Genomic DNA, 27,905 nt, shown 5'->3' with positions numbered 1-27,905 from the left:
CATGGTCAGCCCAGATCGTCTTACAAACAAGCTGAAAGAACCTCAGACTTGGTGGACAGTTGCAAAGGTTGAGGTGCCTGCATTTCTGCCTTCTGGGTATTCTAACCTGCCTTCAACTACAGACACACTCCTCTGTCAGTGGTACCTGATTAAATCAGAAGATCCTACCCAGTACAGTGTGACTACATCCTGCTACAAAATATCCAGATACCTTTTCCCCTCGGGCTCCAATTCAAATGTCTTAGCCAGATCTCCTCAAGCCATAAACACCCACAGGTGACGTGTTGCCCTGTAACACACTATAGTTTCCACATATTACAGCTACGACATATCACCTGTCTTGCTATTCTTAAAGTGTTCTAAATAACTACATAATTATTTTACTTATTTTCCCTTTTTTCTATTTTTTTCATTAACCTTATTATCAGCACCTGTACTATTTTAAACAGACAAATATAAATATACTTTAAATATTTATCAGATACTCACTAAACAGCTAATGCTAGGGTGGGAAAACTTACTTCTAAATCTTTTAATGTATCAATGCCCAGCACTCTGACCAAAGTTGTACTTAGATGCCTGTATTTATATACTGTGTCCACTCAGCCCAAGGTACAGAAAGACAGTTTAAGCAAATTTCCTCAATTAACTAACTTCAGTTGCTTTCCAGTCAGAGCTTGCACATCCTTGTATGAGCTTGGATGAAACTTGAAATGAAATAGGATTAATGAATGATCTCATAGCAAAGTGACCAGTGACCATAAGCACGATTAAATTTTACATTCCATTTCAGGAAGAGAGGAGTGGATCCAAAGATTTTTTTTTAAATTTAAATAAAAGGCAATTATGGCAGCATGCAAGAAGAATTGTCAAAAAGTGAATTGGAAAACTAGATTGAAACAGCAATCAATAGATTCAGTGGCAGACACTTTAAAGTGATATTTTACAATACATAGAAAAATGCATTCTAATATGTAAGACAAATTCCAAGGTGCATATCTAACATCCCACACTTAAATACAAAGGGTAAAAATAGTATCAAACTTCAAGAAAATGCTTGCAATTGTGCAAAGACAGATGATACACCATAAGGTTGGAGAGAACATAAAAAGGTAAAAATTGACCAAAAGAAAGGGAAAAGTTATAGTGAAAGGAAGCTAGTCAGAAATGTAAAATTAAAAAGAGTTTCTATAAATTTACTTTTAAAAATAGGGAACAAACTGAGCATTGGTCCTATAGGGAATTGAGAACTGTTCATGGAAAATAAAGAGAAGGCAAATTAATTTTGAACAGGAATCTTGCAGTTTTAGTAGAGGATACAATAATCATCCCAGAAACAGCAGTAAATCAGGAAATGGAAGGGAAGGAGGAATTTAGGAAAATCAAATCACCAAAGAAATGGAACCGAGAAAATTGTTGGAGCTGCAGACTGACAAGTACTGAGGTGCTGATGGACTTCATCCAACAGTTAAAAGGAAAGGCTAGGGACATTGTTGGTGCATGGTTTTGATTTTCTAAAAGCTACCAGATGCAGCAAAGTTCCGACTAAGTTAATTTGGAAGAGCAAATTTATCTCCATCGTTCAAAAATAGAGGGAGACAGAAAGTAGGAAACCATAGAACACCGAGACCATCCATCATATAGAAAATACTAGAAACTACTAATTAACTAGTTATGGGAGGGCATAATAACAGCAGGTAATAACCGCAGGTAATAACCGCAGAATCACCATGGTTTTGTGAATGTGAAAACATGTTTAACCAGCTGATTGGAATAATTTGAGGAAGTAACGTGCTGGAGATAAAGAGGAAATCAATGGCACTTGATGGAAATACCTCAACAATGATTATTGCAGAAAATAAAAATCCATGGTGTGGGTGTAGAATGGATCAGCGATTAGCTGGCCATCAGGAAGCACACAGTAGACATAAATGCGTCATTGTCTGGTTGGCAAAAGTAACAAACGGTGTGCCACAGAGAACAGTGCTACGATCGCAGCTGTTCATAATTCATATAATTCATTTCAATGAATCTCAATGGTTGCCAAATTTGCTGACACACCGATAAGTAGGAAAGTACCCAAGAAGGTTCCTAAAAGATATAGATAGGTTAAATGAATGGCCAACGTTCCAACAAATATAGTATAATGTGGGAAAATATGAAATTGCCTATGTTGGCAGGAAAAATGAAAAAGCATTTTATCTAAACAGTGAGAGATTACTGAGCTCTAAGATGAAGAGGGATCTGAGTGGTGTAATGTTTGATTCCCAAAACATTAGCACGCAGACACAGCTGGTAATTGGGAAGGCTAATAGAATAACATTTATTGTAAGAGGAAACAAATAGAAAAGGTGTCATACAGAAGAGTCATATTGGACTCGAAATTTTCTAGAGCTGCAGATAGACCTGGAAACTATAGACCAGTAAAGCTTAACATCAGTGGTAGGTAAGTTACTTGAGAAGATTCTGAGATAAGACATACATGCATTTGGCAAGGCAGGGTTTGATTAGGAGTAGTCAGCATGGCTTTGAGAGTGGGAGGTCATGCCTCATAGATTTGTTGGAGTTCTTTGATGAAGTGATGAGGAAGGTTGACAAGGGCAGGGCAGTGGACATAGTCTATGTGGATTTCATGAAGGTTCCACATGGTAAGCTGCTTTGGAAAGTTATGTCGCATGGAATCCGGGGGGAGCTGCCAAATTGGGTATAAAATTGCCTTTTTGGTGGGAAGCAAAGGGTAATAGTGGAAGAATGCTTGTCGAACTGGAGGCCTGTGACTAATGGAGTGCCTCAGGGGTTGGTGCTGGGCCTATTACTGTTTGTTATCTATATCAATGATTTGGAATGAGAATGTACAAGGCATGATTAGTAAGTTTGCTGATGACAGTAAAATAGACAGTATCATGGACAGTGAGAAAGATTATCAAACCCTGCCTTGCATCAGCCCTTGTTCAGCTGGGGAAGTTGGGCCAAGAAATGGCAAATGGAGTTTAATATAGTCAAGTGCGACTTGCATTTTAGAAAGTAAAATCAAGATAAGAGTTTCACGGTGAATGATAGGTCCTTAAGGAGTGTAGTGGAACAGAGGGATCTTGAAGTTCAGATTCACTGTTGTCTTAAAAGTGGAGGCACAGTGAAAAAGACTTTTGGCACACTGGCCTTCATCAGTCAGGGCAGTGAGTATAGAATTTGGGAAGTTATGTTGCAGTTATACAGGATATTGCTGAGGTCGCACTTGGTGTACTGTATTCAGTTTTGTTCACTTGGTTATAGGAAGGATGTTACTAAACTAGAAAGGGTGCAGAAGAAGTTTACAAGAATGTTGCCTGGATTAATGCCATTGGTTGCGAATCCTATCAGATTGAATGGATCGGTTGGAGAGACAGTTAGAGGCAATAAGGAATTTACAAGAGCAAGGCGATGCGATGGATGACAATTATAGGAAGGGGGAAAAGTCGCAGATACAGACACATACATCGGTTAACTCCAGCAAAGATAAGAGAGGTAGGCTGTTAGTGCAAGAGTTTTCTGTGGCTATCACCATTTCAAAAAAGTATGCTTTTTTGGAAAATGTAGGGAGTGATGTATTCTCAGGGGAACGTAGCACGAACAGCCAAGTTTCTGATATTGAGACTGACTCTAATGCAATGAGGGGTACGTCGGGTTCCAAAAAATCAATTTTGTTAGGGGACTCTCTAGTCCAAGGTACAGACAGATATTTACATGGCCAGCAGTGAAAAATCAGAATGGTGTGTTGCTTCCCTGGTACCAGGATCAAGAATGTATTAGAGACGGTGCAGAATGTTCTCAAGGGGGAGAGGGGCCGGCAGGATATCATTGTAGACATTGGAACCAACAACACAGGAAGGAAAAACACAGGAAGTGGGGGGGGGGGGGGAGATAGTGAGGAAAGATTTCAATCTGAGACTGGTACTGGTACAGTTGAGAACAAAGGCGAGTCAAACAGTCAGGGCAGGCAGGGACAAAGCAGGGAACGAGGCAGGACTGATAAATTAAACTGCATTGATTTCAATGCAAGAAGCCTAACAGGGAAGGTGTTGAACTCAGGGCATAGTTAGGAACACGGGACTGGGACATGATAGCAATTACAGAAACATGGCTCAGGGATGGACAGGACTGGCAGCTTAATGTTCCAGGATACAAATGCTACAGGAAGGACAGAAAGGGAGGCAAGAGAGGAGGGGGGTGGCGCTTTTGATAAGGGACACCATTACAGCTGTACTGAGGGAGGATATTCCTGAAAATACATCCAGGGATGTTATTTGGGTGGAACTGAGAAATAGGAAAGGGATGATCACCTTATTGGGATTGTATTATAGACTTCCTAATAGTCAGAGGGAAATTGAGAAACAAATTTGTAAGGAGATCTCAGCTATCTGTAAGAATAATAGGATGGTTATGGTAGGGGATTTTAACTTTCCAACCATTGACTGAGACTGCCATAGAATTAAGGGTTTAGATGGCAAGGAATTTGTTAAGTATGTACAAGAAAATTTTCTGATTCAGTATGTGAATGTACCTACTAGAGAAGGTGCAAAACTTGACCCTCTCTTGGGAAATAAGGCAGGGCAGGTGACTGAAGTGTCAGTGGGGGAGCACTTTGGGGCCAACGACCATAATTCTATTGGATTTAAAATAGTAATGGAAAAGGATAGACCAGATCTAAAAGTGGAATTTCTAAATTGGAGGAAGGTCAACTTTGACGGTATTAGGCAAGAACTTTCAAAAGCTGAGTGGGGGCAGATGTTCGCAGGTAAATAGACAGCTGGAAAATGGGAAGCCTTCAGAAATGAGATAACAAGAGTCCAGAGAAAGTATATTTCTGTTAGGGTGAAAGGAAAGGCTGGTAGGTATAGGGAATGCTGGATGACTAAGAAATTGAGGATTTGGTCCAGAAAAAGAAGGAAGTATATTCAGGTACAGACAGGATAGATCGAGTGAATCCTGAGAAGAATATAAAGGCAGTAGGAGTATACTTATGAGGGTAAAAAGGGGACATGAGATAGCTTTGGTAAATAGAATTAAGGAGAATCCAAAGAGTTTTTACAAATACATTAAGGACAAAAGGGTAACTAGGGAGAGAATAGGGCCCCTCAAAGATCAGCAAGGCGGCCTTTGCGTGGAGTCGCAAAGAATGGGGGAGATACTAAATGAGTATTGTGCATCAGTATTTACTGTGGAAAAGGAGATAGAAGATATAGAATGTAGGGAAATAGATGGTGACACTTTGAAAAATGTCCATATTACAGAGGAGGAAGTGCTGGATGTCTTGAAATGCATAAAGGTGGATAAATCCCCAGGACCTGATCAGGTGTACCCTAGAATTCTGTGGGAAGCTAGAGAAGTGATTGCTGGGCTACTTGCTGAGATACTTGGCTAACGTGGGGCCATTATTTAAGAAGGGTGGTAAGGACAAGCTAGGGAACTATAGACGAGTGAGCCTGATGTTGGTGGTGGGCAAGTTGTTGGAGGGAATCCTCAGGGACAGGATGTCCACGTATTTGGAAAGGCAAGGACTGATTAGGGATAGTCAACATGGCTTTGTGCGGGAAATCATGTTTTACAAACTTGATTGTCTTTTTTGAAGAAGTATCAAAGAGGATTGATGAGGGCAGAGCGGTAGATGTAATCTATATGGACTTCAATAAGGCGTTCGACAAGGTTCCCCCATGGGAGACTGGTTAGCAAGGTTAGATCTCAGGGAATACAGGGAGACCTAGCCATTTGGGTACAGAACTGGCTCAAAGGTAGAAGACAGAGGGTGGTGGTGGAGGGTTGTGTTTCAGACTGGAGGCCCATGACCAGTGGAGTGCCACAAGGATAGGTGCTGGGTCCTCTACTTTTTGTCATTTATATAAATGATTTGGATGCGAGTATAAGAGGTATAGTTAGTAAGTTTGCAGATGACACCAAAATTGGAGGTGTAGCGGACAGCAAAGAAGGTTACCTCCGATTACAATGGGATCTTAATCAGATTGGCCAATGAGCTCAGAAGTGGCAGATGGAGTCTAATTCAGATAAATGCGAGGTGCTGCATTTTGGGAAAGCAAATCTTAGCAGAACTTATACACTTAATGGTAAGGTCCTCGGGAGTGTTACTGAACAAAGAGACCTTGGAGTGCAGGTAGATAGGATAGTGAAGGCGGCTTTTGGTATGCTTTCCTTTATTGGTCAGAGTATTGAGTACAGGAGTTGGGAGGAGACGTTGCGGCTGTACAGGACATGGTTAGGCCACTGTTGGAATATTGCGTGCAATTCTGGTCTCCTTCCTATCGGAAAGATGTTGTGAAACCTGAAAGAGTTCAGAAAAGATTTGCAAGGATGTTGCCAGAGTTGAAGGATTTTAGCTATAGGGAGAGGCTGAACAGACTGTGGCTGTTTTCCCTGTAGTGTCGGAGGCTGAGGGGGTGACCTTATAGAGGTTTACAAAATTATGAGGGGCATGGATAGGATAAATAGACAAGGTCTTTTCCCTGGGGTCGGGGAATACAGAACTAGAGGGCATAGGTTGAGGGCAAACGGGGAAAGATATAAAAGAGATCTAAGGGGCAACCTTTTCACTCAGAGGGTGGTACATGTATGGAATGAGCTGCCAGAGGAAGTGGTGGAGGCTGGTACAATTGCAACATTTAAAGGGCATTTTGATGTGTATATGAATAGGAAGAGTTTGGAGGAGTATGGGCTGGGTGCTGACAGGTGGGACTAGATTGGGTTGGGATATCTGGTCGGCATGGACAGGTTGGACCAAAGGGTCTGCTTCCATGCTGTACATCTCTATGACTCTATATAAAAATGTGAGTGTCAAAGATACCTGTATGCTGATGGATTGTCTACAATAGCAACATCTTTCTCATCTCCTCCATTATTGTTCATTTATCTGTATGTATTTCTTATATCCAGTACTGAATGAGCAGAAATTTTCTACAATTAAACACTGGGAAAACTAAAGCAAGTCCATCAACTTGTTACCAATACCATTACTCTCCTCAATGACATTCTGAGATTGCACCAGTCTTCTCATAGTCCCAAATTCATGCCTACACTTAGACTGCCTATTTTTAATCTCTAACACCACTCAACTTCACCATATCTGAGCTTAGCTGCCACTGAAACCCTCATCCAAGCCTTTGTTATCCTGAAACTCAACCATTTTGATACACACTTGATTAGTCTTCCACATTCTGCCCTCCCCAAACTCAAAGTCATCCAAACCTAACTGCCTAGGTCCTCACTCATAGCAAGTCCCTAGCCTCTAACACACTGTGCTCAGTGACCCACACTGGCTCACGATCTTAATTTTAAGTGCCTGTCCTCTTTCACCATTCAAACTGGAATTGCTCCACCACTGATGACCATGTCTTTTGTTGCCTTGGCTCCAAGTTCCAGAGCTCACAGAATCACACAGACTTGTTACAATGCAAAAGAAGGCCATTCAGATATCAAGCTCTTCAAACAAACACCATTACCCAGTGCCAATCTCCTGCTTTTTCCCCATGCTATTGCACATATTGTCTGCCTCAATCACACTTCTAGGAAGCGTATTCCACACGTTAGCTACTGTGTGAAAACATTTTTCTGATATCACCCTTGCTTCTTTTACACATCACTAAATCTATATTGTCTTGTTCCTTTTACAAGTGGTAACAGCTTCTCCCTATCAATTCTATTCGGCTTTCCCTCCTCCCCAACCTCATTAGCTGTCAATGTGATGTTTGCATGTCGTCCCAGTGTCTGCATGGGTTTCCACCAGATGCTCTGATTTCCTCCTACAATCCAAAGATGTGCAGCTTAGGTGGATTGTCCATGTGAAATTGCCCCATACTGTCCAGAGTTATGCAAGCTTGGAATTAGCAAGGTAAATGCTATGTCACAGTGATAGGGTGGGGCGATGCTCTTCAGAGAATTGGTGGAGATATGATGGGTCGATGGTATCTATCTGCACTGTAAGGATTCTATGATTCTATGAAAGAATAGGAAAGTAAAATTAAGACAACCAAATGTGCACCAAGGAATAATATTATCCTTAGAATTCTCCATGTTTTATATTTACTACCTCTTTTTCTCGAGTGGTATCAAGCAGAAACAAAATCTTTCCCTATAATTAGGGACAAAATTTTTTTAAAGCTATTTTGACAACAGCATAGCTGCTGCCTCAAAAATCAAGTACCTATAATTTTCAGACAGAAACAGAGCGCACCATAAGAGGAGAATTTAAAGAGTTAAAAAAAGAGCAAAGAGATATGATCATTTATCTCATTGATTGCCCATCTGTAATTGCACCCAGGAAGATGTAGTGAGCCATGTTCTTGAATCGATACAGTTTACTTAATATATATACATACAAAATACCATTATAATAGGGAATTGCATTAATTTGTCTCATCAACAAAGACTTCCAAAATACTATTAGAACTAATATAATAGTTTCCTTGCAAACTTCTTTGATGCAGTCTTCCTTAAATTTACCTCATTTATTGGGACATAAAAACAAAACATTTCACTATTCAAGCACAAAGCTTTGCTCGGTATCATAATGACAAACCTCAGCATGATGACATTTTAATCCAGTGTTGATGAACCAGATTTTATTGTTTACACTGTTCATTCTACCTCAACTTATCCTGGTTACACTCTTCAGGCCGTATTCATAGATATTGTGAAGCTAATTCACAGGCACTAGCTTTACAGTATACAAATAAATCACCAAAATGAAATAAAAACAGAAAATTATGGAAATACTCTGCAGATCTGGCTGTCATGGTGCAGTGAGAATCAGAGTTGATGTTTCAGACAAAAAGCTATCTGAGGTAATAACTCTGTTTTTTTTCTGGTCACAGATGTTGCCTGACAAGTTGCCCAACATTGTTTTGCTTTCAGATTTGCAAATTTGTAGTATTTTTCTTCCAAAGTGTCAATATAAATAGTGCTCTACTATGATCTACAGTAAAAATCACCAACATTAACAACAGTCAAAAGGCATTTGGTCAAATACATGGATAGGAAAGGTTTAGAAGGGTATGGGCCAAGTGCAGGGAAATTAGGTTAGGGTTGATGGACATTTTGGTCAGCCTGGACCAATTTAGGCCAAAGGGTATGTCTCCGTGCTGTAGAAATCTATGAATCTATGACTCTACGGCATTCTTCACTTTCTTACATCCATCATTCATAATCTAAACCTCTGGCAACAACAGAAGATACTTTTTCAACTCCAGTCGTTCACGTACTTATGAATATCTCGGAGATGTCCATTTCAAAATGTTAATTAAATCCTTGATGGCTGCTGAAGCATCACTGAATCAAATAGCAGCTAAAACAGCCTAAGATTTTTTTCTGATTAATTACTGAATTTATGTATATTTCAAAGCTATCACTGAGTAGGTAGTTTTGTAAAATATTGGCATACATTAAGAGTATCCTCCAACATGCTGCATAGCATTATCACTGAGCTAAATGGGACAGACTTGAAAAAGATCTGGCACTTCAGGATTGGGCATCCATGACGCGCTGTGGGTCATCAACAGTAGCAAAATTGTAATCCAACACAATCTGCGACTTCATGGCCTAGCATATTTACAATCGATATTACCATCAAGCATGGGATCAACCCTGATTCAAGAGAAAGTGCAAGAAGGAATACCAGGAGCAGCATCAGGCATAACTAAAAATGAGGTGTAAAACTCATGACGCTACCAAACAAGGCTATTTGGATGCCAAACAGCATAAGCAACAAGTGACAGACAGAGCTAAGAGATTCCACAACAACAGATTAAGCCTAAGCAGTGCTGCCACATCCAGTAGTGAATAGTGGTAGACAATTAAACAATTTGCTGGAGAAGGCAGTGGCTCCACAAATATCCCCAGTGCAACAATGCAAACACTAAGGCTGAAGCATTCACAGCAATCTTTAGTCAGAAGTGCCAAAGAATGACCCATCTCAGCCTCCTCCAGTGGTCCCCAGCATAACAGATACTATTCTTCAGCCAATTCAGTTCACTCCATGTGATGTCAGGAAACAGGCAGAGACACTGGATACTGCAAAGGCTATATGCCTTGACAACATTCCGGCAATAGTACTGAAGATTTGTGTTGCAGAACTTGTCGTTCCCCTAGCCAAGCTGTTCCAGTATGGTTACAACACTGGCATCTACCCAACAATGTGAAAAATTGTCCTGTACACAAAAAAGCAGGAAACATCCAACCCAGCCAACTACCATCCCCACAGGCTACTTTCAATTATAAGTAAAGTGATGGAAAGTGTCATCAACAGTGCTAGCAAACACCTGCTCAGTAATAACCTGCTCAGTGATGCCCAGTTTGAGTTCTGCCCATGCCACTCAGCTCCTCCTCGTTACTGCCTTGGTTCAAATATTACCACCTGCATGTTTCCCTTCAAGCCATTCAACACCCTGATTTGGAAATATATCACCATTCCTTCATTGTCGCTGGGTCTGAATCCTGGAATTCCATCCCCAAGGGCATTGTGGGTCAACCTGCAGCAGTTTAAGGGAGGCAGCTCACCACCACTTTCTCAAGGGCAACTGGGAAAGGCAATAAATGCTGGCCAGCTAACGATGCCCACATCCTACAAGTAATTTTAAAAATTTAAGAATGCTACAGTAGTTGTAAATAGACCACCAGCAAAAACAATTTTAGCACATGTTTCATGCTTGAATTATCTGACTTGTACTAATCACAGTATTTTAGAAATGATTGCTCATCAAATGATGTTTTAAAAAAGCATCTCATCAATACCAGTGAGCAAAGTCAGGTTTTGATCTTTGAAGTCCAAAATTGATGTCTGATGAAAATATATGTAAAGCTTTTGCCTTCATCAAGTAATTTCCAATGAGATGAGGCTAAATTAACTAATAATGCTGACCATCACAATCTATCCAGTCCTCAATCACCTCAAGGTCAATACTATATCCCTCCCTTGAGCAACTGTCCTCTACAATCTGTATCACTGTCAGGCCTCAAAATTAAAAGTTATGTTTAGAAAAAAGGTTGTTTGAAAAACAGCACAACAGATAATTCAACTTGAGGCACTTCGAAATGCAGTGATCATGCACAATACCCATCTTTGCAAGGAAGTCTTTCAGGCTGGGATTAGTCTTTGTGAAACATTAAATTTTAATGTTTCAGCTAAATGTCCTTGCTTGTATATACAAAAGGTAAAACAAATGTACTGAAAGACATGAAGCACATTTTATGCACTTCAAATGATTTTCAAACTTGAAATTCACATTATGTTCCACTCATTAGAGCTCAACATATAAATCTTAATTGAATTCTGTCAACCGACCACATGGCCAGAAATTAAATAATAGTGGCATCAAAGGAACGACGGTACATTTAAAAATTGGTACTTACACTAAACTTTACTATGTCATAAATCAAATACCGAGGAACAGGTTTTCCATCTACTTTGTCAATGATCATTTCCTAGAAATATAAAAAGATAAATAAGTCAATTTGACTTCTTTATATTTGGAGAACTGGTAGACAAATGTTCAAACATTAATTACTTGCTTGTTACTTACATTACAGTCCATGAACTCAAACCAGCACAGACCAAATGACACTGAATATACCACATCCCCTCACAACATAAATACACACATTATTTTCTAGTACTCAATATTAGGTTTAGCAATAGCTGTCTAAATCAAAAACACTGTCTTCCACTCACTTATTTAAACACAAGCTCTTAAAATACAGCAGGGAACACAGGCACTTCATCATTAAGTTGTAACAGGTCACTGTAATTCAGAATTGCTTGCAAATGTGAATATATCGATCGGCTTAATATTAATAAATTTTATAAGTTATGCAGTTACATTTGTCACTGGGTGGTCATTCTTCATTAGCCTAATGTGGAGGTAACAGCATTGTAGTACAACACAAATAGCTTTCCCATGCTACTAATGCCCAGCTTTACACTTCAGTAATGTGATTCTCCGTTTGTGCTGTTACTATCATGTCAATCCAGTAATTAGTAATTAAAGTTATTTGTGAGTTTGTCTATGCTTTTGCTAGTTGCAAAAAACTGGAAACCTAAAGTACCTGTAAGTGTTGGCATTGTAAAATGATCCTCAATATGAAATTCAGCCCAAACTGTTCTTACTAAGAATTTCAACATACAGCATTCTCATCGTACTTCTATTCTTCTATACAGCTAACAACATTAATTAACAAGAGAAAACCGTGCATTCTTCAAACATTCCAGAAAGGATTTCACAGATTTCACTAAATCTTGCATTCATCTTCCATCAACACAAGTATGGGTTATAAACTACAAATCAGTGCCCTCTCTTGTAGAAATAGTCTTTAACCCCTCTGACACATACATTAGCAGAGTAGGAGACTAAACCTGCAACCTATTGCTTCATAAGACTGCATCCAGGTGTTTCAACTAGTGTACAACTGGACCTGCATTATGCACTTCTTCTATATACAAACTGAAAAAAACATCAAGGGCAAAGCAAGCAGCTCATGGACCCAGACTGGTCCCAATAAAAGTCTGAAAATTTGATTACTATTATAACATAGGCAAAAAATATTTCCCCCTTGAATATGCAAAAATTTATACCAAGGAACAATAGACTAGAATACCAATATCCACACAATTGGAAGAATTAAATCAAGAAAGAAAAGTTTAAGTTTCTCTACTTGTAATGCTGGCTTTACATTCTCTGCAGTTATTACAAACATTAGTGCAGTGATTTTTGGAAAGGGTCAGATTCAACAGCCATTCCATCTGTGCCACCTGCTGCTGTTCACATATTAGATTCATTTCCAGTAATACACAAGCCAGTAGCTACAGCATGCTTACACCCCACACAAATTGACAGTCGCATTGATCACGATGACATTTCAATTTTGTCAGCCTTCCAATTGAGCCCAAACTTCAGTTACACCGCATCTAATTGGCAAACAGTGAACTGCATGGTATTCTTCACTGTAGTTATAAAGTTTGCACTTCAAGCCTGCACAAAAGTCAGAGAACATTGGTTTCAGCTTGACGACGCAGAGTAAAAGAGTTTTGTCTAGCTATGTTTTTATTCAATCTAGTTTTCTCGCCTAACTCTTCAAATAAAAGTGCACACCTTCTATAATTGCTTCCAAATGTCATTAATGAAAGATTGATGCAAAAATGTGTATCTGACAAAAGCTAATTTAAAAATGAGAAAATTAAGCATTATACAGGAGGATCAAATTAAAATATTTTAGGTGCCAAACTTGATACAGTGGTGGTACTCCCATCACAAGGTTCAAGCCAGAGTAGGGAGACCTGAGCATCCAAATCAAAAGCCATCCCTCCAGCAACCTCATAGACAGATTGCCTGGCAGTAACATGGAGAGAAACAGAGTTGACATTTCAAGCCCAATATGATTCTTCTTTGAAAGTGAAGAAACAGATGGAACAGTGATACTGCTTAATACTGGTCTCCTCGACAGTGGGGAGACTAAATACAGATTGGGTGATTGCTTCTGCTCAATCTGCAAGCATGACCCCTCACCGTCTAGTCGCTTGCCATTTCTTAACACTGTGTTCTCATATTGCAATTTCTATCCTAGGCTTGCTACAGTGTTCTAATGAAACTCAATGCAAGTTTGAGAAATGCACTTACTCTTCTAATTATGCACTTCACAGCATTCTAGACTCAACATTGAGTTCAACAACTTCAGACCATTAACTCAGTTCTACATATTGATATACCACCCCAGCCCCAAGAACTGTGATTTGTTTTCATGTTTTATTTTCTACCGGACATAATTATTCTGCTATTCTGCCATGGGCAGCACACTGGTTAGCACTGCTGCCTCACAGCGCCAGGGACCTGGGTTCAATTCAAGCCTGCGTGAAGTTTGCACATTCTCCCCATATCTGCGTGGGTTTCCTCTGGGTGCTCTGGTTTACCCCACAGTCCAAAGATGTTCAGGTTAGATGATTTGGCCATGCTAAATTGCCCATAGTGTTCAGGGATGCGTAGGTAAGGTGCATTAGTCAGTGGAAATGTAGAGTAATAGGGTAGCATGATGGGTCTGGGTGGGATACTCTTCAGAGGGTCAGTGAGAACTTGTTGAGCCGAAGGACCCCTATAATGTGGAAACAGGCCCTAATTCTAATTAGAGTAATTGAGTCATAGAGATGTACAGCACGGAAACAAACCCTTGGGTCCAACCCGTCCATGCCGACCAGATATTTCAACCCAATCTAGTTGCACCTGCCAGCACCAGGCCCATATCCCTCCAAACCCTTCCTATTCATATATCCAGGAGAAAGTGAGGACTGCAGATGCTGGAGATCAGAGCTGAAAATGTGTTGCTGGAAAAGCAGGTCAGGCAGCATCCAAGGAGCAGGAGAATCGATGTTTCGGGCATGAGCCCTTCTTCAGGAATGATTCCTGAAGAAGGGCTCATGCCCGAAACGTCCATTTTCCTGCTCCTTGGATGCTGCCTGACCTGCTGTGCTTTTCCAGCAACATATTTTCAGCTATTCATATATCCATCCAGATGTCTTTTAAATGTTGCAATTGTTCTCGCCTCCACCACTTCCTCTGGCAGCTCATTCCATACATGTACACCCTCCGAGTGAAACAGTTGCCCCTTAGGTCTCTTTTATATCTTCCCCTTTCACCCTAAACCTATGCCCTCTAGTTCTTGACACCTATGCTGGAACAATGCTTTATCCCATTATGACAGCTATTAACACTCTTTAGTTTTTATTCCATGACATTTCTAAACTCTAAGGTCCCTAGCCCCATAACCTTTCCTTGAACTACTTCTACTTGGTCTTCCTCACCTTCTTCCAGCAGCATAAAACTCAGCAGTCATCTCCCTCTCATGAAATCTAAAGAAAAGTCAAACTGGATTCAAAACAGAAATTTGTTTCTCTCTCCACAGACACTAAGAATTTTCTAAAACACTTACAGCTTTTATTTCAAATCTCTTGCAGCTACAGTATTTTGCTTTTGGTCGATAAAACAGATTGCTTGGTTATTAATCTCATTGATATTTGTTGGACCTTCCTTTGCTCACATTTCCCTGCACTACAATTGTAGTTACACTTCAGAAGTATTTCATCGGCAAGATGACCTGGTTGTCCTTTTCTCATGGAGGAGAAAGTGAAGACTGCAGATGCTTGAGATCAGTCGGGAGTGGGGTACTTGAAAAGCACAGCAGGTCAGGCAGCAACCGAGGAGCAGAAGAATCAATGTTTCAGGCAAGAGCCCTTCATTAGGAATCATTCTTGATGAAGGGCTCTTGCCCGAAACATCGATTCTCCTACTCCTCAGATGCTGCTGACCTGCTGTGCTTTTCCAGCACCCCATTCTCAACTCTGCCCTTTCTTCAGGCAAGTTCTTTTCCAACCTTTCATTGTCACTTAAGGGAAATGAGTGACAAAAAGGAATAATCAACAGTAATGCGCCTTTGTTAAAAATAAGAGAGTCTCCAAAAAAAGCAAAAAAACTTTTCTTACCCCATCCAAAAGGGTGCTAGTCAAATGAAGACGCAGATCTTTGCGTAGAGGAAACTCCAGGTTTGCTACATGAAACACTGAATTGTCTCTGTCAATCATGTACACTTCATCCTTGCCATCAATAAGCATCATATACCTGCAACAAACAATACACATCAGTATTCTGAATGATTAAAAGAATTCCTACTTCATCAAAATTGCTCAAAAAGGAACATCAACAGGATTATTTGAAAATAATAAACTAAAAATTAATTACTGTCACAAGTGGTTTGTTTTAATGCTACTTCCACTCTTATATGAGAATACACTCTTGTTTATGTGTAAGTAATTTCAGTAACTTTGGTTTGGAAAAATACAGCTATGTTTCTAAACAATTCAGCAAATTTGTCACATTAAGTCATCTTTAAAAAGAAAAGTGCAGGTGAGTGAGTGGGTTAATAAATACTCAACATCAAAAACGACTTAAAACAAAAGTAGAAACTCAGTAGAAAGCAAAGTTAACATTTCCAGTCTGGTGACTCTTCAGAGTCCTGCTGAGTTTCTCGTACAACTTCTGTTTTTGTTTCAGATCTCCAACATCTGCAGCTTTTTTATTATATCAACAGCTACCTGTTGTCCAAAGCAGAACTTATAGATAATCATTAGTAGTTGTTTAAGCCACAGTTTCTTGCTCATCAAATCACCAGAAGAAATTTCTTCACCCAAACAATAGGCAGTCTGTGGAAATTTCTATCACAAGAAGTGGTTAAAGCCAACACACTGAAGGTTTTCAAGGGGATTAGATACTGTTCTTAGGAAATATGGGACCAAATGGTATAGAGAAAAAAAAGCAGAAACAGGGTCCTGGAGTTAGATGAATGGCAGAGCAGGTTTGAAGGACTGGAAGGTCTATTCCTGCTCTTATCTTCCCAATCCTGCATACAATGTTGCTGTCAATTTCCTACAATGTCACTGAAGTAGACCATCTGCAATTCTACACATCCAGCATTTTAACCAAACATAAATCCATTCATTGCATGAACGTAAGAAATAGCAGCATAAGGTATGCAATTTGCTCTTTTGAGACTGCTCCACTATGTAATAAAATCACAGTTGATTACAGCCTTAATGCAGTTTCAGCTATCATTCATAACACTTGGTCACCTCCCCCTAAAATCAGAAATCAGTCTAATTACTGGGACACACACAACCTCACAATTGCACTTTTGTACACCATTTTCCCATACCCTCACATGCCAGAAAGCTAATTCTCGGTTTGGGATTCTCTCAGGCTCATTGCCATAGACTCAGACATTTATAGTAGGAGATGCAAATATTCTTTTTAAAACTTGCATACAAATTAGAAAAATTATAATCAGCTAACTGTTAAAATTTAAACCAATGCATTCACTGAAATTAAAATCTAACATTTCATTCAGCTCTATAATTTTCAAATTATACGCAAAGATATAAAGGGAACAATGGGAAAATTTACAACTCCAGCAACGTCTTACACAATATCCTCTAACACAACACTTTTTAAAAAATATGTTTTAAACATTAATTGCAACATATCAATGGTAAAACCAACACATTGCTGCAGCACAAGAGGCCACCATTTGACCCATCGTGTCCACACTAGTGAACAAAGATCTGACTGTACTATTCCCATTTTCCAGGATTTGATGCATATCCCTGGAAACAACGGCAATGTGAGTAAAAATCTAAATGCTTCCTTAATAAGCTGAGAGTTTCTGAATTAACCACTCTTTTAGACAGTTGCAGACTCCCACCCCCTCTAGGTGAAAAGATTTCTGCTCAATTCTTCTAACTTTTACCTCTTACCTTAAACCCATGCACTATCGTTATTGCCCCCCACCGTTATTGCTTTCTTATCCACCCTCTCACTGACATTCTTCTCTCAAATGTTGCTGTTCCAGATAAAACAACTGTAGGCTATCCAATCTTTCTTCATATTTCAGACCCTCCAGCCCAGGCAACATCTTGATAAATCTCTGCTGCACCTTCTGGAGTATAAACACATCTTCCCTGTAATATGATGAACAGAAATGCACACAGTACTCTAACTGTGGCCCACCTAGTGTTTTATACAGTTGCAACATAACATTCTGGCTCATGAATTCTATGCCTTATCTAATACAGGCAAACATCCCATAAGCTGTCTGATCCACCTTATCTAACTGCCCTGCTACCTTTAGGGGTCTTTCAATATGCACACCAAAGTAATTTCCAAGATGCTGCTATTCATTCCCGTTGACTAGTTTGCCCTTTCCAAGTTCAATCTATTTCTCACTGCTCTGTTCAGCTGACCAGTCCATTGATACTTTCCTGCACTTTTGCTACATTCCTCCTCACGATCTACCACCCAATTATCATCTCATCCATGAACGTCTTGGTCATATCCCCCATACTTAAGTCCAAATTAATCATGTTTGTTCAGAAAAGAACAGGTGATTTCTACAACAAACAAGAACAGTTGTTGCTGCCAACATCAAAAAATTGTTCTTACATTTATTAAAGCAAAGTCCCATTGCTCATTGGTAACCACACACGTGGGATTCAGTTTTTGTAAATGCATTGAGGAAATATCATGATTCAAAGGTATTGAAGATTTCCTCCTGATTGCTGTTACTAATCAACAGCTATAACATGCTTACAAGTCACAATTGTTATGACCCTAGCTAAAGGTAATACGTAACAAGTTGGTTTCAGAGTGAAACCGATCATGGTAGACAATAACTTTTATTTTTGCTATTTGGTTGCCGTGATGGTCAGTCACTGAATATTTTTACATGAGGATGCCATTGTACTTTTAACAAATAAGCACATATTCCCGTGTCTGCGTGGGTTTCCTCCGGGTGTTCCGGTTTCCTCCCACAGTCTAAAGATGTGCAGGTTAGGTGAATTGGCCGTGCTAAATTGCCCCTAGTGTTAGGTGAAGGTGTAAATGTAGGGGAATGGGTCTGGGTGGGTTGCTCTTCAGAGGGTCGGTGTGGACTTGTTGGGCCGAAGGGCCTGTTTCCACACTGTAAGTAATTTAATCTAATATCTAATATTCCTTGCACAAAAGAAAAACAAAGCTATATGCAAAGATCTCATCACTGACAACAAAAAGAACAATTCAACCATTTTTCTCCAGCAATATCCTTTAGAGGCATTCAACTCCAGTGAAGTATTAGTCTTACTTCAGTTTCAAATTTCTAACTAACACAGACAGGCTATATCACTGACGATTCTCTGACTACTTTGAAACTGCATCAGACTTCTTTCCAGGTCTTATGGCCTTTAGACTTTCACAAACAAACCTGCCCATCTGTTGGGATGTTTCATTTCTTCTGAATGGAATCATCTTAGGGATCACAGCTTACCCTTCTCTGGTAGCAAAACTTCACACAAAAATAAGCAGCAATATCTCATCAGGTAGCTTTCAGTCAGTCATTCAGTTTAAATCACATGATCTCTCACAAATGCTGTTTTGAATTCCTTGTTTAAACTTCTAAGGCAAATCAAAAATACATTTAAACTGTTTTACAATTCAAGCTATCAAATAACTTGATCATAAAATTTAGATTATAAAATTATAGATTATGAAATTTATCATACCTTTCCAAAAAAGCTATAAGAGGCATTTCATCTTTTAATCAAAATTTCTTATTGCTGGTCTTATCCTGTGCTCATGGTAATAACACTTACATTAAGCAAGAATTTTCATAGCAGTGATATTATCTTGACAGTCATTTTCTATCATATTTTCTCCTGACAAAATGTCTGCTATAGCATGGTCTTCTGTACATGAATGATTTTTGAATTACACTGTCATTGCATTAAACCCCAACAAAACTATTAAAAATGCAGATCCCTTTAAGGCTCACACAGATCAGCTCCAGAGTTGATTGAGACCAAGTGATGCTCGCTGAGCTTCGTATTTAAGAATTCAGTTGAGAACATGCGTTCCGAAGTGCCCTTGGGGAGGAAGCAAGCGGTGTCCATCAATGCTTTCAATGTCTTTAGAGAGGGGTGGGCACCACGGGAGATACAGTGCTTTATCTCCCCCTCCAAATTCATTTTGATTTAGCCCCTTCTCTCTCTCCTTACCCTCGCTCTCCTTTTTTGATTGTTTGCATTGCCCATAAGGATTATGCTTGTAAATATTCAATTGGTTATATGAGTGATTACTAGTGGTAGTTAAATAACAAAAAAGGGGGGAAAAAAACTCAGTGACTTTGGTGGTGGCAGAATCGCTCAGTTGTGCGTAATAGCGCTTCTGGGTTTAAAAGGAAACAAAACTGAGTTGGTTGAGCCAGAAGACCCAGGTTCAAGTCCCAACTGCTCCAGAGGCTAGCATTAACAACTCAACCGGTTGCTTAGAAAATACCTGAAGTATTGAATTGGAAGTCAGGATGACTTAGTGCGGGAAAAGTCATGTGCAATAACTCTTCCACACATGAAAAAAAGAATTGGGTTTGGATTGTTTCTTGTGGCTCCATGGTAGTGTCACTGCCTCTGAGCCAGGAGACCTGGGTTCAAGTTGTATTGCTGCAGAGATTTGAAATAACAGTTTGGTGAGAACATTTTTAAAAAACAACAAGAAAGTTGGGCCTCCTCCTACTCTCTCTACCCCTTCTCCGTTTTAAAGGTTTCTATTGCTCTTAAAAGGCTTTGCACATACATTCTTCAATTGGAAATCCGGTTAATATATGGGAAAAAATATCACGGGTGATTTAGTGATTAGCTTTTTTCTATAAATCCTCTCATTTATGTGTAAGGACACTTCTTGGGGGGAGGGCGGTGTTGGGGGGGCCTCATGTAGCACAATAGTAGCATCACTGTCTTTGAATCAGGAGGCCTGGGTTCAAGTTCAAACTGCTTTAGCTGTGGGTAAAGTACGTACCTGAATAGGTCAATTAAAACAAAAGGTGGAGTTGGGAAGGCTCTTTTGGTGCAGTAGTAGTGACCCTACCTAGGTTCAAGTCTCACCTGCCCCAGAGGTGTGTAATAACATTCCTGAACAGGTGGATTAGAAAAGTAGCAAAAACACAGTTTAGGGGAGCGGTAGTGGTGTTATGGCCATCTCACTGAACTAGAGACCCAAAGTAGACAAACAGGAGGCTGGAAGAACACAGCAAGCCAGGCAGCATCAGGAGAAGTCAATATTTTGGATCAAGACCTTTCATCAGACCAAGTTACTGCACTGGAGGCACAAGTTCAAACTCCAACACAACAGCTCTTGAATCTAACCTCGATGTATGAGTGTTAAAATACTGTTTTTAAAAAGAAGGAAAAGAAGAAAAGACCTCTAGGCCAGAAAACCCTGATTCAAGGCCCACCTGCTCCAGACAGCTGTCATAACTTCTTTGAACAGGTTACAAAATTAAAAAATATTTGTGCTTCTTGTTTAGCATCAGTAGTGTTCCTACCTCAGAGATCAGGAGACATTGGTTCAAGTCCCACCTGCTTCAGAACTGCATAATAACATCTTTGAACAAGTTATTAGAAAGTATTTTTTAAAAGCTGAGTCCTTAATTTAGTTTAGTTCTAGCCCCCTCTCCCTACATTTCCGTCGCTTTTGTTGTCATTGCATGGATCAAAACAGGCTTTGCATATAAATTGGTAAATGATTCTGAAATACAGGTTACACAACAGTTGGAGAATGGAGGAAAAAAGTTAAAAATGGGTAACATGAAATAAAAACATTCAGTGCTATGTAAAAGCAATGCTGGACAACAGTGTTTTTTTTTCCAAAAATTGAGTTAGGATGGTGCAATGATAGTATCCTGAACTGTGAGTCAGAATACCCGAGTTCAATTCCCACGTGCTCCAGAGGCATGTAAAACACCTCTGAACAGGTTGATTAAAAAATATCAAGAACTGACAAAATATTAAGAGACGTGTCATAAATGCCTGAACATGTTGCTTTTTAAAACAAAACAGTTTAGTTCTTCCCAAATAGGGTGCGCTTCAAGAGAGGGAAAGAGTCCAAAAGCAAAAGGCTGAATCTGATGTTTGAACTGTTTGAAAGATCAACAATAAAATATTTGCAAGTTGGTGGAAGTCTTCTGCTGCCTAATTCAACATATGGATATTGTTGTATAAAACAAGGTAAATCATATTAATGTAGTCTCTTCAGGTGAGAATGCAGAAGGTAATTCCTGTGTATGGCAGAAGCTAAGCTTCAGGTGGTTTTTTAAAGTGAAAAGCCTGCATCACATTGTAGGATCATGAATTGAAGTTATTCACTGGCATTTTCATAATTGGAGTAATACAAACAAGATGGAGAAATGAACTCAGGTTGCTTCTCTAACCAAGAAGCAAGTATAGCTTTAGCTTTATCCTTATCAGGGAGGGAGTAAAAGTGTGAATAAAGTATTTTTGGAACTGGATGTCACAGACCTAGATACCAAACTTGGATTGAAGATTCCGATTCTGAGCTTGGAAGAAGAATCATATGGGAGTCAGAACTGCAAACAGTGAAAATAGACAACTGCACATTCTTCACGATAGCACTAACGCTGGACCTCCCACCCCACCCCGGGTTTATTCTCCACCCCCTATTATCCTCCCTGTGCACCCACTACTGTTTTGCCAAATTCCAAATGAATGCCATCTACAGGTTTGCTAAAGGCACAACCGTGGTAGGATGGATATCAAATAAAGACATGGTAAAATACAGTAGGGAGATAGAGGACTTGGTGACATGGTGCAATGATAATCGGCAACATCGGCAAAACTACAGAACTGATCACCGACTTCAGGAAGAACGGAGGTGAACACACCCCATCTTCATCAACGGAGCTGAGTTTGAGACAGCATGAAGCGTCATGTTCCTCAGAGTGACAATAACTGACAACCTGTCGTCTTCCCAAGTAGATGCAATGGTCAAGAAGGCACAACAATGCCTCTTCTTCCTCAGGCAACTCAGGAAATTTGGCATGTCCACAAGGATCCTCATCAACGTTTACAGATGAACCACTGAAAACATACTGTCTGGGTGTAGAACGGCCTGGTATAGCAACTGCTCTGCCCAGGACCATAAAAAAATACAGAAGGTTGTGTGTGCAACCCAGACCATCACAGAAGCCAATCTTCTACCCATGGATGGCTCAAAGGTAGAAGACAGAGGATGGTGGTGGAGGGTTGTTTTTCAGACTGGAGGCCTGTGACCAGTGGAGTGCCACAAGGATCGGTGCTGGGTCCTCTACTTTTTGTCATTTACATAAATGATTTCATGCGAGCATAAGAGGTACAGTTAGTAAGTTTCCAGATGACACCAAAATTGGAGGTGTAGTGGACAGCGAAGAGGGTTACCTCAGATTACAACAGGATCTGGACCAGATGGGCCAATGGGCTGAGAAGTGGCAGATGGAGTTTAATTCAGATAAATGCGAGGTGCTACATTTTGGGAAAACAAATCTTAGCAGGACTTATACACTTAATGGTAACATCCTAGGGAGTGTTGCTGAACAAAGAGACCTTGGAGTGCAAGTTCATAGCTCCTTGAAAGTAGAGTCGCAGGTAGATAGGATAGTGAAGGCGGCGTTTGGTATGCTTTCCTTTATTGGTCAGAGTCTTGAAAACAGGAGTTGGGAGGTCACGTTCCGCTGTACAGGACATTGGTTAGGCCACTGTTGGAATATTGTGTGCAATTCTGGTCTCCTTCCTATCGGAAAGATGTTGTGAAACTTGAAAGGGATCAGAAAAAAATTACAAGGATGTTGCCAGGGTTGGAGGATTTGAACTACAGGGAGAGGCTGAACAGGCTGGGGCTGTTTTCTCTGGAGCGTCGGAGGCTGAGGGTGACCTTATAGAGGTTTACAAAATTATGAGGGGTATGGATAGGATAAATAGGCAAACTTTTTTTCCCTGGGGTCGGGGAGTCCAGAACTAGAGGGCATAGGTTTAGGGTGAACGGGGAAAGATATAAAAGAGACCAAAGGGGCAACTTTTTCACGCAGAGGGTGGTACGTGTATGGAATGAGCTGCCAGAGGATGTGGCGGAGGCTGGTACAATTGCAACATTTAAGAGGCATTTGGATGGGTATATGAATAGGAAGGGTTTGGACGGATATGGGCTGGGTGCTGGCAGGTGGGACTAGATTGGGTTGGATATCTGGTCGGCATGGACGGGTTGGGCCGAAGAGTCTGTTTCCAAGCTGTACATCTCTATGATTCTATGACTCCATTTACATGACTCGTTGCTGCAGAAAGGCTGCAATCGCCATCAAAGACCCATTCCACACCAGTAATACTCTCCAACAACCTCTTCTGTCGGGCACAAGAAAAGTAACTTGAACACACGCATGAGTAGGTTTAAGAACATCATCTTCCATGCTGTTATTAGATTGATGAATGGAATCTCTAACTTCAAATAATGCTGATTTTGCTAATGTTGATCTAGCTTAGCGCACACCTGATATAATGTAATCTGTATGCGTTTGTCCACGTCTTTTTTCACCACATGATCTGTATGTCCTTGCTTACTGCTCATAAACAAAACTTTTCATGTATTTACGTACACATGACAATAAATCACATCAAATAAAAAACAATTACTTCTGTTTGTCTCTCTACACATGCTGCCAAAACTGATGAGTTTCTTATGTTTGTTTCAGATTTCCAGCAATTGCAGTATTTTGCATTTATTGGAAATTCTAAAAGGAATCATGGACTGAGTTTACAGAAAGGATGATTTGTTGGAAGTCTATGAGGCACAGTCAATATTTGATCAATTTAACAGGATGGGCAATCAGTCCATGGAGGATTATATCATGGAGTTTGAGATGTTATGTAAAAGGTTAAAGAAATTTAATTTAGAAATTCCACAGTGTGTGCTGGCATTTAAGCAATTAGGTTGTGCACAAATCCTGCCCATTGATTTTTGGTTTTGACAGATGTTTACTTTAATGGTAATGGGCTCTCTTTTTGGGCAACTGGCTGCTGCTATAAAAAAACTTTGGGAGATGATCATTTTCAACTACACCTCAAGACATGTTGGGAGTTCTGCCGTGATACAGAGAGTGGAAGAGTTTACAACTACTGACTCTCAAAATCAAAGGCAGCCTAGCCTTAAGTGCCTGTATAAGACAGAGTTACTAAAAGATGTTTTGAGGGAAAGAGGGACAAAGTTTTAATAATTTTCAAAGGGTAAATGCAGGGTTGGAGAGATAGCCGCCAAGACTGAATCCTAGAAATGCATGATGCTTCCATGCAATTCATATCACAATGTCAGGAATTGTCCAAAGATAAGTATTTGAAGAAACTGTTGAAACAAATGGTTCTGAGGGCAAAGAAAATAAAGCTGAACAGTATGAAAATATTGCGATAGTGGCCAAAGAACTAAGTCATTCCATAGATACCTAGCTGCCGATTCATTCAATAGTGCCATACTACAAGCGGACTGCTACAGTGTTGATTAATTACAACATTATATAGAAACTCTGGATAAAGCAGACAAAATAGGGTCAAAGATATACAAAAGCTTTTACCTACCTTTCATTCAGATATGATAATTCATTAAAGTCTTTAAAGAGACAGTGTTTCTCCTCTGTAAAACTGCTAGACTGCATTAATTCATAATTACTGATGTCATTCAGAGTGACATAGCTTTATTAGTGAGCAAGTCTTCGAACAATAAGGAGAAAAGGTGTCTGGATCTTGCTATGATCTAAGCTGATGTTATTACTGGACAAGTCAAATCCCAGACCGAATTCAAGTTTGATAGATCAAAACTGAATCTGCTGGAAAAGCTCAGCAGGACTGCCAGCATCTGTGAAGAGAATTCAAAGTTGGCATTTCAAGTCCAGCGACCCTTTCTCAGAACTATGTTTTGGTTTGGCTTTAATGATGTAGTCTCTCATGAGATGGGCGTTGTCGATTTTGTTTCAACCTTAACAAGAAAATAGAATTTTACAACGCAAAAGAAGAAATTAAGATAAAAATTGGACAAACCAATTTATTTGTAACACAAATTCAGAGAGTTTTAAACACAGTAAAAAGAGTCCTAGTAATCCCAAAAGACTTCTTTACAACATTCTTGTCTCAAGACCACAAGAAACTACAGAGTCGTGAACACAGCCCAGTCCATCACGCAAACCAGCCTTCCATTCATTGACTCCATCTATACTTCCTACTGTCTCAGGAAAGCAACCAACATAATCAAAGACCCCGTACCACCCCGGTTGTAAGCTCTTCCACCCTCTTCCGAAAAGTTTGTATACATGTACAAGTAGTTGCAAGAACAGCTTTTTCCCCCACAGGTATTAGACTTCTGAATGGACATTTCAAATTCTTAATTTAATCTTGATCTCATTTTCTGTGCACCTTTTCTACAGTTGTAATACTGCAATCTTCGCTCTGTTATTTTTCCCTATGCATTTTGTATGGTATGATCTGCCTGTATTACATGCAAAACAAAACTTTTCATTGTACCAAGGTACTTTTTTTTCTTTATTCAATCATGGGACATGTGCATCACTGGCAGGCCAGCATTTCTTGCCCATCCTTAGTTGCCTTTGAACTGAGTGGCTTGCTGGGTCATTACAGATTTCAGTTGAGAGTCTACCACAATGCAATGTATCTGGAGTCACATGTAAGCCAGATCAGGTGAGGATGGCAGATTTCCTTCCCTAAAGGACATCTATGAACCAGATGGGCTTTTCTGACAATCGACAATGGTTTAATGGTCATCAACAGATTCTCAACTCCAGATTAGTATAGAATTCAAATTCCACCATCTGGCAGGATTCAAACCCAGGTCCCCAGATTATTAGCTGGGTTTCTGGATTAATTGTCTAAACTGGCAACAAACAGTATATACAAGACTTTCCCGACACATGGCTAGGGATATATCTCATACAATTCAGCATATGGCTAGAGTACAAAATTGTCTTCAACACTGATCATATGATAATCTTCCAGTACTAGAAGGAAGGAGAAACAATTAGCTCTACTTTTCACATCAAGCTAAGTGCGCTACTTATTGAAAAAAAAGGTTCATTAAAACTGAAGCGCCAGAAAAAAAAACAAGAGACCCCTGAGACACTGCATCAGACCGTTTGAGGTTAATTTCAGATCTGGTGAGATGGCTTACTTTAAGAGAGGACATGGGAATGGAAAAGGCTAGAGAATTTTATTGGGCATGACAGGAAAACTTTTAGAATAATTAAACAACAAAGGCACACTCCTCACAAGTAGTAGAGATGAGTTATGAATTTTGAGACTCTGAGTACACAGGAGAGGATGTTGACGATGAAGCACCATGTACTTCACATTCCCATGAGTCCTATAATTTGGAATCAAAGAGGCACGATGCAAGGGCTATGTAAATATTAACCAATTTATGTACTGATCATGAAAAAGTGATTGTTAAACTCACATGGATATTATCTGCCTAAAAGTAGCTTCACAGATAGTTTGCTCATGTTGAAAATTGGGGTCTCTGAAACACTGAATTTTCTTGGTATGTACTGTATAGCATGAGATTTTATTTAAAAACTATTACAATAGTAATTAACTATTCAAAATTCTAGCTTCTGAAAATAAAGTTCAAAAAACCCAGAAGTCATAATGCCCATTGAATTAGCTTTTTATCTAGCACCAAATATATACTATCATAAGTACATTGTTTTCGAAAATAAATATTTGTTCAGAGAAAGAATTGCAAACTAACCCTCAGTTGAGGGTATGCAAGGGGACAACAATCATCCCAACATCATGTGTAGCTGTCTCATGGCCATTGGTTTAAAAACGTTCGGATATAGCGCACGTTAGCTGCCATAGAAATATAACATAACAGGAAGTGCCAGGAGAGAGAGAGAGAGAAGTTCTGTTACTGAGAATTCTCTTCAAGCAGATTTTGTAGAGTTCTCATCGGGTGGTCTCAGAAGGTTGTCCTCACAAGGAGATGGAAGACGAACCAGAAGGAGAAGAGAAAGACTGAGGGAAGAAATCCCTAACACTTCAGCTAGCAAGCAGGATGCTAATCCCACCACTTTAACAAGACTGAAACATTCACACCGACAGTCTGCTTGCCCTCTGGTATCAGTGAACCATTGCCAATTGTCATGGTTGCATGCTTTCTTTATCTAACTAAAGAATATACCATATCTAAACAACTGCTTCTTAACAAACTCAATAAGCCATTAGAAGGTTTCTTATAAATGGTGTTGACTGCCGATTTAGGTAACAGCGATCATAAGCCCTTAAAATCAGCACGGGTAATGGAGAGATTTCTCAGGCAATGAATAAAAGTTTCACATGAACAGGGGGCATTTATGGCTACCATTAGGAAAGGATAATAGGATGATTTAAAAAAATGCTGGACTAAGAGTTACAGAACTGGAAAGAATTCATAAGTTCACGATAGAAGTCAACCTGCTTTGTCACACAGATGGATCCGTATGGA

General features: G+C 39.7%; 1 protein-coding gene across 4 annotated transcripts in view; it reads right to left on the bottom strand.

The window, feature by feature from the left end:
- Positions 1 to 27,905, bottom strand: part of rngtt (RNA guanylyltransferase and 5'-phosphatase) — a 419,390-nt gene that overhangs the window by 293,853 nt on the left and 97,632 nt on the right. For all 4 annotated transcript variants that reach the window (XM_043686797.2, XM_087982269.1, XM_087982267.1 and 1 more), the window contains exons 9-10: positions 15,506 to 15,641; positions 11,392 to 11,463 (exon numbers count right to left, since the gene is read on the bottom strand). In XM_043686797.2, the coding sequence (XP_043542732.1) occupies positions 11,392 to 11,463; positions 15,506 to 15,641 (208 nt within the window). The remainder of the gene's footprint in view (positions 1 to 11,391; positions 11,464 to 15,505; positions 15,642 to 27,905) is intronic.

The sequence above is a fragment of the Chiloscyllium plagiosum genome, unplaced genomic scaffold (assembly GCF_037043375.1).
Source record: "Chiloscyllium plagiosum isolate Xiang-an unplaced genomic scaffold, Cpla_swu_hap1 HiC_scaffold_3, whole genome shotgun sequence".
Lineage (NCBI taxonomy): Eukaryota > Metazoa > Chordata > Chondrichthyes > Orectolobiformes > Hemiscylliidae > Chiloscyllium > Chiloscyllium plagiosum.
This window is presented reverse-complemented; position numbering and strand designations above follow the sequence as displayed.